Genomic DNA, 14,945 nt, shown 5'->3' with positions numbered 1-14,945 from the left:
TTTCTCTTTGTTAACACTGCCTTTCAAATAAACGAAATAAATCTTAAACAACCAAAAGAATTGCAAAACAAATAAATCTTAAAATTAATAGTCTGAGACTTTTTACATGTGGTTGGTAAAGACAAACAGACAAGGTGCTATAGGATATTCTAACTCTCTTATTGCAAGAGTTTTTCAGAGCCAGATTTTTAACTCTTTGAAAGGCAGACTGACAGAGAGGAGAGGGGGATATAGATAGACAGCGAGACAGACAGAGACATATTCACCTGCCAGTTTACTTCACAAATGGTTGCAATGAGGGAGTATGATCTAGGCCAAAGCCAAAATCTTACAACTTTATCAGGGTATCTCATGTGTGTGGCAGGAGCCCAAGCATGTGGGCCATTTTCTGCTGCTTTCCCAGACACGTTACCAAGTATCTCAGCCCCTGCACAAAAATCCCAGCTCCCCTGAAGCCCCCCACCCAAGTCAGAACCTTTAACTGTACAAACACTCTTTAACTGATAAGTGACAAGTCTTCTGAATTTGAATTGGAAATATAAATGTGAAATATTGACATCCTCTAGGTTAACTAACCAGCCAATAAAACCAATATGCTGAGCATACTTTATAGTTCTATATGCTGAAAAGACTTAGAGATAACAACCAGGACAGTAGTAAATTGAACCTATGATACCCAAACTGCACACTCTAAATACTGAACTTTGGGGGAAAAAATCAAATTTCATGTCTAGGACAAGAAAATTATTCAAGATAAACATGTAAATGTTGTCAAACAACACAGAAAAACAACAAAAAAATGAACAAGAAAAACTCAAAACAACACCACTGTTACTACCACTGCCACTACCAACCACCACTATCAATAAAACCCATACACTTATAGGGTCATATCAATAACACTTGTTAGCATATACAAGGATGATAATTATAAATAAAAAGGCACAACAATTATGGTTAAATTGATGAGTTCATAATAACAAAAATCAAAAACCTTTTCAGCATTTTGATGTGCTATTGGTTTGACCCTCTTCCCTGGTTTGGCAGCAGTCTTTAAGAAGGAAGCCTAGCGCCTCAGCACAGTAGCCTAGAGGCTAAAGTCCTTGCCTTGCACATTCCGGGATCCCATATGGGCACCAGTTCTAATCCTAGTGGCCTCACTTCCCATCCAGCTCCCTGCTTGTGGCCTGGGAAAGCAGTGGAGAACGGCTTGGGAGGCCTGGAGGACGCTCCTGGTGCCTCGCTTTGGATCAGCTCAGCCCTGGCTGCTGCGGCCAATTGGGGAGTGGGTCGGTGTAGGGATGATCTTCCTCTCTGTCTCTCCTCCTCTCTCTATATCCGACTTTCAAATAAAAATGAACAAATCTTAAAAAAAAAAAAAAGAAGGAAGCCTAAGTTTCTGAATAAGGATGTTGGTCCTACCTAGCTCTGGGGTGAGCAAACAAGATTTTATTCATAAATCATTACGCAGGATTCTGCTGTTTTGGAATCTGCCTGAATGCCAAAGCAAGACTCAGCTTGCAGTGTTTTCAAAGTCGTAGTGTTTAATTTAACTTGGAATTTACTCAAATTGAAAAAGTAGTGAGTACAACTCACAAACAGTGGACAGTGAATAAATAACCCACAGACACAAAGGGTACAAGATTAGAATTGAGACAAAATAAACTTTCAAAGGGCAGAAGAAAAGCCAGGTAAAAATTTAGCAAATTCAAATATTCAAAGTCATATACATGCACTCTGGAGATCTGGAAAATCAAATGGCAAACCCAAAGCAAGTTGCATGTTCAGAAAAGATCTAAGACTTTAAACCAAGGCTGCTCAGGCCAGCAAGGTGGCATAGCACCCTAATCCTCTGCCTGCAGCACTAGCATCCTTTATGGGCAGTGGCTCTAGTCTGAGTTGCTCCTCTTCCAGTCCAGCTCCCCGCTAATAGCCTAAAAAAGCAATGAAGATGGATGAAAAACTTGGGACCCTGAAAGATGTGGAAGACCTGGCTCCCAGCTTCAGATCAGCCTAGCTCTGACTGTTGTGGCCATTTGGGGAGTAAACCAACAGATGGAAGATCTCTCTCTCTCTGTAATTATAACTAAGATCTCTCTCTGTAATTATAACTTTCAAAAACAAATAAATCTCAGGTAAAAACAAATCTTAGGTAAAAATAAATAAATCTGCTCATAGGCCAAGGGCAAGTCAAGTAAAGGGATGAAGATGGTCCTAGCACAGAGCCCATCTTCAAAGATGGAAAGAGGTAGTGTTTTTTGGGTTCTCATTACTCAAAGAAATCTCTGTTAATAGAAGGTAAACATAAAATAAGAAACAGACTTCAGGACTGTCTACATATAAGAAATAGTTTCTGGGCTGGTATGATGGCTCAGTTTCCTCATCCTTCACCTGCAAGTGCTGGCATCCAATAGAGGCATCAGTTTGTGTCTTGGCTGCTCTCCAGCTCCCTGCTTGTGGCTTGGGAAAACAGCGGAGGTTGACCTAAGACCTTGGGACTCTGCACCCATGTACGAGACTCAGAACAGGCTCCTGGCCATTTGGGAAGTGAGCCAGCAGATGGAAGATAGATCTATCTCTCTGTTTCTCTTTCGCATGTAAATCTGCCTTTCCAATTAAAAAAAATCTTTTTTAAAAAAACAGTTTCTGGAAAATAATTAGGAAGCTTAAAAAGTCACAATACAGATGGGTTATGACAGATTTTAAAAATAATAATTTAAAAAATCTCAAAACCTTTAGATGGGAAAGAATATGATTTACACAGTTAAAATTAAATTATCTAACGTCTGACATTCAGCATGAAATCAGAGGCATACAAAGAAACAGGGAAACACATATCACTCAAAGGCAAAATACTCTGATAGAAATGGACTCTTAAAAATGTTTTATGTTGGGCCTGGCGGCGTAGCCTAGCGGCTAAAGTCCTCACCTTGAACGCACTGGGATCCCATATGGGTGCCGGTTCTAATCCCGGCAGCTCCACTTCCCATCCAGCTCCCTGCTTGTGGCCTGGGAAAGCAGTCGAGGACGGCCCAAGGCTTTGGGACCCTGCACCCGCGTGGGAGACCCGGAAGAGGTTCCTGGTTCCCGGCTTCAGATAGGCACAGAACCAGCCCGTTGCGGCTCACTTGGGGAGTGAATCATCAGACGGAAGATCTTCCTCTCTGTCTCTCCTCCTCTCTGTATATCTGACTTTGTAATAAAAATGAATAAATCTTTAAAAAAAAGTCTTATGTTAAGGCAGTCAAAAACCTGTAAACCCCAAGAAAATGTATGAGTAAAATTAGAATATCACTAATATCAGTCATATTAGTACTGATAAACATTATAAAAAGGAAGCAAACACAAAATCTAGAACTGATAAGTTCAATAACGAAAATCAACATCAATGATAGAAATAACCAGGCAAAATAATTTGAAGGTAAATTGAAGCCATCCAGTCTCCGGAGCAGAAAAAAAATGAAAAAAAGTGAAGAGTCTAGGAATTTGTTGTGATAAAATCAAGCAAATAAAAATTCACATTTATGGAAAAATAGAAGAAAAATATTTAAATAATAACCTCAAAGTTTCAAAAGTTGAAGAAAGATACAAATCTATACATCTAAACATTTCAGTGAACTCCAAGTAGTTTTGATAAACTCAGAAATTCATGAGACAGGTTATAATCAAATGTTTTAAAAATGAACATGAAAAAGAACCATGAAGGCACCAATAGAAGTCGCTTCTCAACTACAAAGCAGCCTCAATGAATTTAATATAGTTCTCATTAAAAACCATGGAACCAGAAGGCAGTGAGATGGCATATTTAGAAGGCATATTTAGAAGCTCCCAGCTTCGGACTGGGAAAAATTCTGTCAAACAAAAATTCGATACACAGTAAAACTATCATTATTAAATCAGGAAAAAAAATCTGAAGAGAACCTGAAATAGAATGTGTTTGATAGCATTAGTCCTATCCAACAAGAAATGTTAGAAGAATGTTACAGCTTGAAATGAAAGCTAGTTAGTAAATTGAAGCTATAGGATGGAGAAATACGATGTAGAAATAGATATCTTATAAAGATAAAATCATGGGCAAAAGAGCTAGCATTATTGTATTCTTAGCTTTTAACTTTTTATGTGAGAGTATGTACAATGCCCAAATATAAATATAATTATGAATTATGTAATACAACACACAAAGTATGTAGATATAATCTGTGATAATAAGAATATCTAAGAACCATGTAGGAACACAAGTTTTGGATGTTATTCAAGTTATCAAAAGTTCAGATTACAATGTTACAATATCAGGATGTTAAATTGAATCCCCATGGTAACCATCTGTATCTGTGGGTTCCTCATTCGTATATTCAATCAACAACAGATTGAAAATTTTGGAGAAATTAATTGTAACTGTAATTTTAATTCTTGTCATTCTCTACACAATATACAACAACTAATTATATAGTGTACATTGTGTCAGGTACTATAGTGGCTTAAAGATGTTTTAACTAGTATAGAAAGTATCTGGGACCTTAAGCTAACCTTTACTTACATCAGATTATGACCATTATGCTGATCTCTTCTAGCCCTTGGCTTATGGCAGAAAATGGCTTATATATGTAATCTAAGATTAAGGAAAGGAAAGAAAATTTATGGAAACAGACAACAGCAGAGTAAGTACCAGTATACTCACCAATCAGAATTACACATTTTTACACTTATATACTGTTTCATCTCTAAATACTTCAATATATATATCTGCAGCCTGTCCCAGACCTTAATGTTGTAGTCATCTGGAGAATGAGCCACAAGACAGATGATCCATCTCCCCTCATTCTGTCTCTTCCTGTCACTCTGCCTTTCGAATAAATAATAAATGTGTAAAAGGAAAATAGCATGATAGCTAAATCTATAATTATCAACAATAAATTTCATTTATTTATATTTATTTGAGAGGCAGAGGGATAGACACAGCAAGACAGACAAGGAGAAGGAGGGTGGGAAGAAAGAGTGCTCTAACATATCTGCTTGTTCACTCTTCAAATGACCACAACATCAAGAGCTAAGCAATCAAGCTTAGTCTCCCATGTGGGTAGCAGGGATCCAAATACCTGCAAACTCCAGGTTTGCATTACAGGGAAACTAGAATTGGAAGTACAGCAGGGACTCCAACCCAGGCAGATTGATATGGCATGTGGGCATCTTAACTATTAGGCGAGACATCTATCACTAAATATTAAATATTATCAAATACTGTTTAAATTTCTCCCATTGCTTGTATTTTGCTCTGCTCACATATTTTTAAATCAAGTAAATACAACATTAAAGATAAGGTTTTAATCTTTTTACTGTTCTTGGTCGCATTCTCCTATTTCTTCCATTCTCAAAAGATATATATATATATATATATATATATATATATATATATATATATAAAAGATATATATAGGTATATATATGTATATATATGTGTGTGTGTGTGTGTGTGTGTGTATATATATATATATATATATATATATATATATATATATATATATTCCAATCCAGATTCCTATATATGTACATTTAGGCTTTCTATTTTATTTATTTTAAATGCAGAATAATTACACGGGAGTATGGGAGACAGAGATTTTCATCTTTGGGATCACTCCCTAAATGGGCCAGGCTGACGTCAGGGGTCAGAACCTTCATCTCAAGACCCTCGCACTGGGGCAGGGATGCTAGGACTTGGACCAAATTCTGCTAGTTTTCTAGGTGCATTAACAGGGAGCTGGATTGGATGTGGAGCAGCTGGGATTTGTATTAGTTACAAAACATTTTATATATCACTAATAAAATCAAGTGCCAATTAAACCATAGTGTATTAATTATTTCAAATATGCAATGTTAGAGATGCTTTCTATTATATGAGGGAAAATAGAACTAAATCAAGTTTATTTTGCTATAAAATTTTTTTAAACTAGAACTGTGTGCAGAGGTGGGACTTGAACCCAGGTTGTTCCATTTGGGTATCCCAAGCAGTATGTTAACTACTAATACCTGTCCCATATTTGGATGCAAAGTGTTTTGAAGTTCATGAGTAGTTTCTTGATAATATGGATTTTTCATGAGCTTAAAAAAAAAACCTTATGTGCAGTACTAACTTAAATTCCCATGAATGGTGTGTAAGAGTTTTCCTTTCCACATTCTTGCCAATAATTGTTACTTGTTTAGCTTTTACATAACAGCCATTCTAAATTTGAGTGAGGTTATATCTCATTGTAATTTTGTTTTGCACTTCCTGTTTGGGGCATTTTTTATACATATTTGTTGGCCATTTTTGTTTCTTATTTTGAGAAATATCTATTCAGATCCTTTGCCCATTACTTAACTGAACTGTATGACTATTAGGTGGACTTTTTGAATTCCTTATAATTTATGGCTCTTAATCCTTCATTCAATTAATTGAGAAGCAGAGCACGTGCATACACATGCTCAGAGAGACAGCATATGCCTATCTACTGCTTCACTTTCTAAATGCCTCCAATGGCTAGGGGTGGGGACACACAGAAAAGCTCAGAGCCAGGAGTTCTACTCAGGCCTCCCACCAAGGAGACAGGGACTCATTTCCTACTGCCTCCAGAGGTGTGTGTTAAAATAAAAGCTCTCCCTGTGTCTCCCCTTCTTTCTGTAACTCTGACCTTCAAATAAATAAATAATTAAAAAATCAACACATAGCAATAAATGTCTGCCATAGGTCTAACAGGCTGTTCTTGAATTTACTACTCTTTCATTTTGGTTAGCAAAGGAGATATAGCTTGACAACTACACAAATGTTCCCACCAAACAGTATGGAACAAGAAGGAAAAGGTTAGACTGACTTCAAATAATCACTCCCTGTAGATAAATAAAATGTACACATAAGCTCAGTATGGTACCTGGCACATAAATGTTCAGTAAGTGGCTGGCACTATCATAATATAAACATAGGACGTACCATATTACTTTTTGTAGGTGAAACAGAAGGGGTAATTAAAGCAAGTGCTAATATAAAACATCTATGAAATTTTATGCCATAAGTGATAAATGGAAGAACTGATATTTACACATTTATTAGGTTGTCTGCAGATAATCATAAAATTGAAAAAAATCCTGATTTTTCCCTTAATTTTTACAACTGATGATCCCAGAAAGATTGCTTTTATGAAACCATTTCTTTTTTACTTTCAAATTATACCTAAAGAGTAAAAAAAATTTTGAGTCCCAAGATTATATTCTTTTAGTTATTTTTCTTGTCATTATTCATTATTATTTTTCCATGATACAGTTTTGTACAGGGATTCTCCCCTTCCTCCTTCTCCATTCTGCCCACACTATTTTCCCCCATATTATTATAATAGTATACTCCTTCAGGAACAGTCACAAGTATATTCTTTTATGCGATGATCTAAAATTCTCACTGTAATTATTGGATTACATGTTTAGCCTTAGTCATAGAACAGTTCATGTTCAAAACACAATTATTCGAAATGTCCCAATTACATATCACGCAGCAATCAACAAAAATCACACACAAATACTTACAGATTCTTTGAGGCATCAAATTAGTGTGAAATAAAATGACAATATCACTTCTCTTTAGATGGAGAATAAACTAAGAATAACACCAAAAGTAAGTGTGTGCTAAGGTGGTAAAAGTTTACTTTAGAGTGATGAGCCCTTAAAAGATGTGATTTAAACTTTATAGTTAGTCCTAAGAACATCTTAATAGAACTAAATTACATTATATATTCACATGTTGAGCAAACCTAGTACATTTGAAAGGATGTACTATTAACAAGCAAAAAGTATATTTTTAGTTTCTTTAACTTCTGGGTTGATAGCAAATGATCTGTAGGTAAGTCCTGACAATGATGGAAGCTAATATAAATGAAAACAGCAAAAATTTGATATATCAATCTAAAGCACTTGTATTACACTGTTAGCAGATAAGAGACAAAAATGCAGAAGCAATGGAGTTCTGCAATGAGCATATTCAATAAGTTTTTTTAGAAATTATAATATGTAATAACATACATTGGAAGATGCTAGGCATGCCAAGTCTATCTCCAGAAATCTGTGTAGAAGCTTCTGTCTGAGGAACAGCAAATCTACAAAGGATAAAAGAACCAATAGTTAAAAGAACTTGATTAAAAAAAACTGAACTAATTCTAATCAGAATTTTCTCCTTTTTTATACTTAGTAGAAAGGAAGACAGATAGACACACACAGAGAGAAATATCTGCCATCCATTGGTTCACTTCCCAAATGCCTACAACAGCCAAAGCTGGGACTCAGAAACTCCAAACATGTCTACAATGCTCAAGTGCTGCCTTCCAGGAAGATAGAATCATGGTAGTGGAGCCTGGATACTGATGCATTCTGACATTGCCACGATGGTGAATCAAGTGGTCTCTTACCCACATTTACCATGTCTAATGCCTGCCTCAAACATGTATATGTTTATAAAATACACATTAACAATCTTAAAAGTAACACATTAAAAATGAACTCATAGGGCCCAGTGCGGTAGCCGAGTGGCTAAAGTCCTCGCTTTGCATGCACCGGGATCCCATATGGGTGCTGGTTCATGTCCCAGCTGCTCCACTTCCCATCCGGCTCCCTGCTTGTGGCCTAGGAAAGCAGTCGAGGACGACCCAAAGCCTTGGGACCCTGCACCCATGTGGGAAACCCGGAAGAAGCTCCTGGCTCCTGGCTTCAGATTGGCTCAGTTCTGACTGTTACAGCCACTTGGGGAGTGAACCAGCAGATAGAAGATCTTTTTGTCTCTCCTTCTCTCTGTAAATCTGCCTTTCCAAGGAAAATAAATCAATCTTTTCTAAAAAAAAAATGTACTCATAGGAAAAAATTTCTATACATGATATAATTTAACACCATAACATCTCATTTTCTTTTAAATATTCTATAACAGAGAGAATTTAACTACACTGAATGTCTATCAAGGATGGAAATATTTCATTCTCTCTAAATGGAATTTACAAACTAGTAAAACAGCCATGTTTTTTTTTTCAAGAATTCTGTAAGAAAATCTTACCTATACCTTTAGTCTCAAACCATAACTTTTTCAAAAATAAGATGTATGCTGCTTCAAATCTTTATGTCTTTCTTTCTTTCTGGAAAAATCCTATGCTATTTTCTCCTTATGGGTCTCTTACTCATTCCTCACAATTTAACTCTCTGGTTATATACCCTCAAGAATTCACCAATGATCTCTACCCAATGTTAACTTCTTGTACATTCTGTTGTAGCATTGTAAGTTCTGTAATACCATTAATCTCAATATACTGAAGTTAGAGATTTAAATCTTCATCTCTACAAGCATAGACTTGACTTTGTCTTTCTATTTCTACCTGAGAGTGGTTCAGTAATGAATGAAGGAAAGAAAATAAATCTTATCTGGACATCAACTAGAATCACAGTTTTATAAAGGAAACTTTATATATTATAGGCTTTCACTACATCATTGGGATAAATATTCTTTTATTGTATTTCCAAAACCAAAGCCATAAAATGAAACTGAAATGCCATATTACTTAATGACACAAAATAATGCTCAATTTACTTTTATATTACATAATATTTTATACTACATATTTTACATATTACAAATACTTTTATATTACATAATGCCACATAATAGCATTCAATTTAATAGACATATGTCTTGTAATATTATTCTTTTTTAAAAATATGGGATGCCAGTGCTGCAAGCAGAGGCTTAGCCTACTACATCCTGGCACTGGCCCCCATACGTTATTATTTATTCTGAGTTTGTTCCAGAAATAAGAGAAATTAAGCTTGAAAAATAATCTAACTCTACAAGTTAAATTATATATACTGAAATATTTAAAACTCATGTATGAATTTTTTTTAAAGATTTATTGTTATTTGAAAGGCAGCGTTCAGAGAGGAGAGACAGAAAGACCAAGAGCTGAGCCAATCACAAGCCATGAGCTTTTCTGGGTCTCCCATGTGGGTGCAGGAACCTGAGGACTTGAGCTGTCCTCTGCTGCTTTTCTAGGCCATAAGCAGGAGGCTGGATCAGAAGTGGGGCAGCTGGAAACAAAACCAGCACCCATAATATATAGCATTGTAAGTATATATTAGAAAATAATTCAAATTTAGTAATTTTGAATTTATCTAAGGTAGCTAGACAAAGAAAAGGAATATTTAACATATAAAGAAAACAAACTATTTTGAGCATGAAAATGGAATATCACAGAGCCTGCAGAAATAGGAAAGAAGATACAGTAAATTTTTAAAGATAAAGACACTACTGAGATATTCTGAATGTATATATAGTAGTATTCATAAAGATGAAATACAGAGGGAGAATAAGATCAAGAGAATGTCCATCAATGGATTCATTTTCCAAATGCTCACAACAGCAGGAGTTAGGCCAGGCCAAAGCCAAGATCCAGGAACTTTATCTAGGTTTCCTATATAGGTTGCAAGAGACCAAGTATCTGAGCCTCCCAAGATGTGTATTTGCAAGCAGTTGAGTTGGGAGAGTACCTAGGACTTGAACCATCCTCTCCTCTACAGCACACAGGCACCCCCAATAGCAATTTAACCCACTACACTACAGAATAATTTTATACTAGTAAATGTCACAATTTAGATGTGAGATATCAAATTTTTTGTAAAACAATACTGCAAGAGAAGAAACTTAATATATGAATATGACACCATATACATAATATATACAAGTAAAACTAATCATAAGGATACATGCAGTGAGCCCAGCATTGTGGCAAAATGACTAAAGCTGCTGCCTGTAGCGCCAGAATCTCATATGAGCACCAGTTCTGGTCTCAGCTGTTTCACTTGCAATCCAGCTACCTGGCAATGTGGCTGGGAAAACAGAGGAATACAGTACAAGTCCTTGAGCTCTAAACCAATAAAGGAGACTCAGAAGAAGCACCTGGATCCTAGCTCCTGATTGGCTCAGCTCTAGACATTGCAGCCATTTGTGGAGTGAACTAGCAAATGGGATATGTCTCAGTCTCTCCTTCTCAAAAATCTGTCTTTTAAAAAATGGATTATACTTATACAATGGTTAGTATAGATCCTGGAACATTCCTAACTTCCGAGCCACCCAGCTTCAGCCATTGTGGCCATTTAGAAAGTGAACCAGCAAATGGAAGATATTTTTCTATTCCTGTCTCTATAACTTGCCCTTTCAAATACACAGGTCTTTATAAAAAAAATACACAATTGGGGTTCCACGCTGTGCCATACCATACGGGAGGCCGTTTCAGGTCTAGGCTGTTCCACCCTGATCCAGCTCACTGCTAACGGCCTGCGAAAGCAGCTGAAAATAGTCCAAGTTCCTGGGTTCCTGTACCTATGTGGGAACCCAGGATGAAGCCTCTGGCTCCTGGTTTTGGCCTTCCTCAGCACTAAGTGTGGTACTCAGTTGGGGAGTGAACCTGCAGATGGCAGACCTCTCTCTCCGTCTCTCCTGGGGAGTGAACCAGACAATAAAGATATCTCTCTGTGTAACCCTTTCAAAATAAATCTTTTTCTCTGTGGAGCCAGGATCCATTATGGATTTTTAAAAAGTATTTATTTTACAGAGAGAGATCCTCCATCTGCTGTTTTACTTCACAAATGACTCAAACAGCAGAGCTGAGCTGATCTGAAGCTAGGAGCCAGGAGCTTCTTTTGGGTCTCACATGGGTGCAGGAGCTCAAGTACTTGGGCCATGCTCCATTGCTTTCCTAGGCCACTAACAGGTAGCTGAATCAGAAATGGACTAACCAGGACTTGAACCAAGTCCTGCTAAGGGATCCTGGCACTGTGATTATCTGCAGCCAGTTGATGGCCAGCACCTGCTTGTCAGATTGACAGAGCCCATTTCTGTGTCCTGCCCTTCCTACCTCCTCTCATACCATTCAAGGTGATTGAAGCCACGAAACTGACTCAGGAGGCCCCTCAACCACACCCAGCCCCTAATGCCTCCCGGGCCATTCAAGGTAATTGACAGCACAAAAATGGCTTCAGAGGCTCCATGCACCTGGCCCCTCCTGCCTCCTATGGTACTACTTTAGGTTAATAAAAACTATGGGGAAACTTTAGGCTGTGGCAGCTCCATTCCTGCCTCTGAACACTGCCTCTGAACACTTAGCTAATTGAATGCATGGAAATTTTGTTTGTCCTATATAGCTCTCAATCTGATTGGAAGATGAGAGCTTAAAAACCTCTTCTTAAAAACTTCTGCTGCGAGGTACAGAAGCTCCTGGAATGTAGCGGGAGCTGCTGTCACTAAGCTTAGCCAATAAAGACTACTCCTAACATCCTACACTTGTGTCTGGCATAATCTCTCTCGCACTCCACAACACCACCACAGGAAAAATAAATAAATCTTTTTTTAAAGGTGATTTTGGTTGTTTCAGATATAAATGAAAACTCTATTATTGGAAAGGTGACTTTATTATAAAGCAGCTACAGTTGAGCTTCTATGTGATATACCTGGATGTTTACATTAAGAGTTATCCAAATGAAGTATTGAAGAGCATGGCCTGGTTCCTGATTGTTTGTGGTAAGCAATATGAGGGGAATGGATCAACTTGAAAAAGAGAATTATTAGAAAATGAAAAGCCAGGGCTTCAGTGTCTGTGGCACCAGCACACCAGGAGTTCTGGTTGCTCCATCTCTAATCCAGTTCCCTGTTAATGGCCTGGGATAGCAGCAGTGATAGCTTAAGTAATTGGGTATGCCCCTGCACCCACATGGAAGACCTGGAAGAAGCTCCTGGCTTCATATTAGCCCAGCTCTGGTCATTGTGGCCAATTAGCGAATGAATCAGCGGATGGAAGATCTGCATCTCTCTGATTCTATTTCTCTCTGTAACAATATCTTTCAAATAAATAAAAAAAATTCTTTTGAAAAACAAAATATAAAGCCAGAACATGATGACATGGAAAATCTTCCAACTATTTAGACTGCAGACAATGAAAAACTTGTAGTGGAGAGAGCACCAAAGGTGTTGACATTATTTGCTCAAGAGATTAGTCTTATGGTTTATGGATCCAATCAACCATCAAACCAGAAGAGTTGTCTGTTTGGAATGAAGAAAAATGAGATAGCATAAGAACGAGGAGTGCTATCAGACTTGTGTGATTTTTTTAAAAAAAATTGTATTTTATTTTTATTGGAAAGTAAGATTTACACATAGAAGGAGAGACAAAGAGAAAGATCTTCAATCTGCTGCTTCACTTGCCAAATGACCGCTACGGCGGAACTGAGCTGATCCTACGTTAAGATCCAGGAGCTGGGCCCAGCGGCGTGGCCTAGCGCCTAAAGTCCTCGCCTTGAATGCACCGGGATCCCATATGGGCGCCGGTTCTAATCCCGGCTGCTCCACTTCCCATCCAGCTCCCTGCTTGTGGCCTGGGAAAGCAGTCGAGGACGGCCCAAAGCTTTGGGACACTGCACCCGCGTGGGAGACCCGGAAGAGGTTCCTGGTTCCCGGCATCGGATCGGCACAGTACCGGCCCGCTGCGGCTCACTTGGGGAGTGAAACATCGGACGGAAGATCTTCCTCTCTGTCTCTCCTCCTCTGTGTATATCTGGCTGTAATAAAAAAAAATGAATAAATCTTTAAAAAAAAAAAAAAAAGAAGAGGACATAGTGTGCCCGCCACAATTGCTCAGTGGCTAAATCCTCACGTTGCAAATGCTAGGAACCCATACGGGTACCAGTTCATGCCCCAGCTCCCTGCTTATGGCCTGAGAAAGCTCCCATCCAGCTCCCTGCTTATGGCCTGGGAAAGCAGCAGAGTATGGCCTAAAGCCTTGGATCCCTGCACTCACTTGGGAGACCCTGAAGAAGCTCCTGACTTTGGATTGGTTCAACTCCAACTGTTGTGGCCATTTGGGGACTGATTCAGCAAATACAAGATCTTTCTCTGTCTCTTTTCTCTGTAAATCTGATCTGCCCTCCAATAAAAAGAAATAAATCTTAAAAATAAAAAGGACATAGGGGAGAATGACTAGTGTTCTTATCCAAAGTGGAAAATCTGCACACAGAGAGGGACACAGAGAGAACTCCAAGTGAAGATGAAGACAGATTGGGATAATCCTTCTATAAGTTAAGGAAGGCCAAAGATTGACAGCAAACCAACAGAATCCAAGGTAAAAGCACAAAACAGATACTTCCTCAGAATCCTCAAAAGGATCCAACCCTATCAACACCTGGTTCTCTGAGTCTAGCATCCAGAACTGGTTTACCATAAATTTGTGTTTTATTTTGTTTTGTTTGTTGTTAAATTTTTATCTTGAATTTTGTGGTACAATTTTGTATAGACTGGGATTCCACCCCACCAAACTCCACCCTCCCAAATATTTGTTTTTAAGACATCCAGGTGTGGTACGTTGTTATGTCATTCCTTATTATATTAATACAACTTCTACTATCATAAGTACTTCTTTATATGATGGAAATACACCAAAAGAAAAAAAAAATGCCTTGCACATGCATGACACAAATGACTTACGGTTTAGCACATGGGCCTTGAAGAATTCTTCTTTTATGGCTTGGGCTGAAACTTGAAGATATTGTTTGAATACACTGAGAACTCACGGGTCTGTCATATTGATAACATTTCCTGTTTCCTTCCTGACTTTCAGTTTCTTCTCTAGCTGCTGGGGATGCTGAGGATCTGTTAGCGTTCTAAAACCAGTAATTTAGAGAAAGCATTTTAAACTAATCCACAAAAATATTTCTGTTTTACAAGACTGCAATTTTAGTTTACCCTTTTTGTATTATCTGAAGAGTTGTGGGAAAACCATAATGGTGTTTTTATAAAGAAGATAATCTAAAACATTGATGAGATATTTCAAAAAGGAAAAATAAAACCCTTTCCTACAGCTGTAAACTAAAATGTTGCATTAAATGCTCATTTCCATATGAAGAAT

The 14,945-nt window shown here is 37.7% G+C and overlaps 1 protein-coding gene across 2 annotated transcripts in view; it reads right to left on the bottom strand.

Annotated features, from left to right (window-relative positions):
• RADX (RPA1 related single stranded DNA binding protein, X-linked) overlaps positions 1-14,945 on the bottom strand; it is a 64,762-nt gene that overhangs the window by 25,791 nt on the left and 24,026 nt on the right. For both annotated transcript variants that reach the window (XM_004590241.2, XM_058659006.1), the window contains exons 10-11: positions 14,525-14,700; positions 8,041-8,114 (exon numbers count right to left, since the gene is read on the bottom strand). In XM_004590241.2, the coding sequence (XP_004590298.1) occupies positions 8,041-8,114; positions 14,525-14,700 (250 nt within the window). The remainder of the gene's footprint in view (positions 1-8,040; positions 8,115-14,524; positions 14,701-14,945) is intronic.

This window comes from Ochotona princeps, chromosome X, assembly GCF_030435755.1.
Source record: "Ochotona princeps isolate mOchPri1 chromosome X, mOchPri1.hap1, whole genome shotgun sequence".
In the NCBI taxonomy this organism is placed as follows: Eukaryota; Metazoa; Chordata; class Mammalia; order Lagomorpha; family Ochotonidae; genus Ochotona; species Ochotona princeps.
This window is presented reverse-complemented; position numbering and strand designations above follow the sequence as displayed.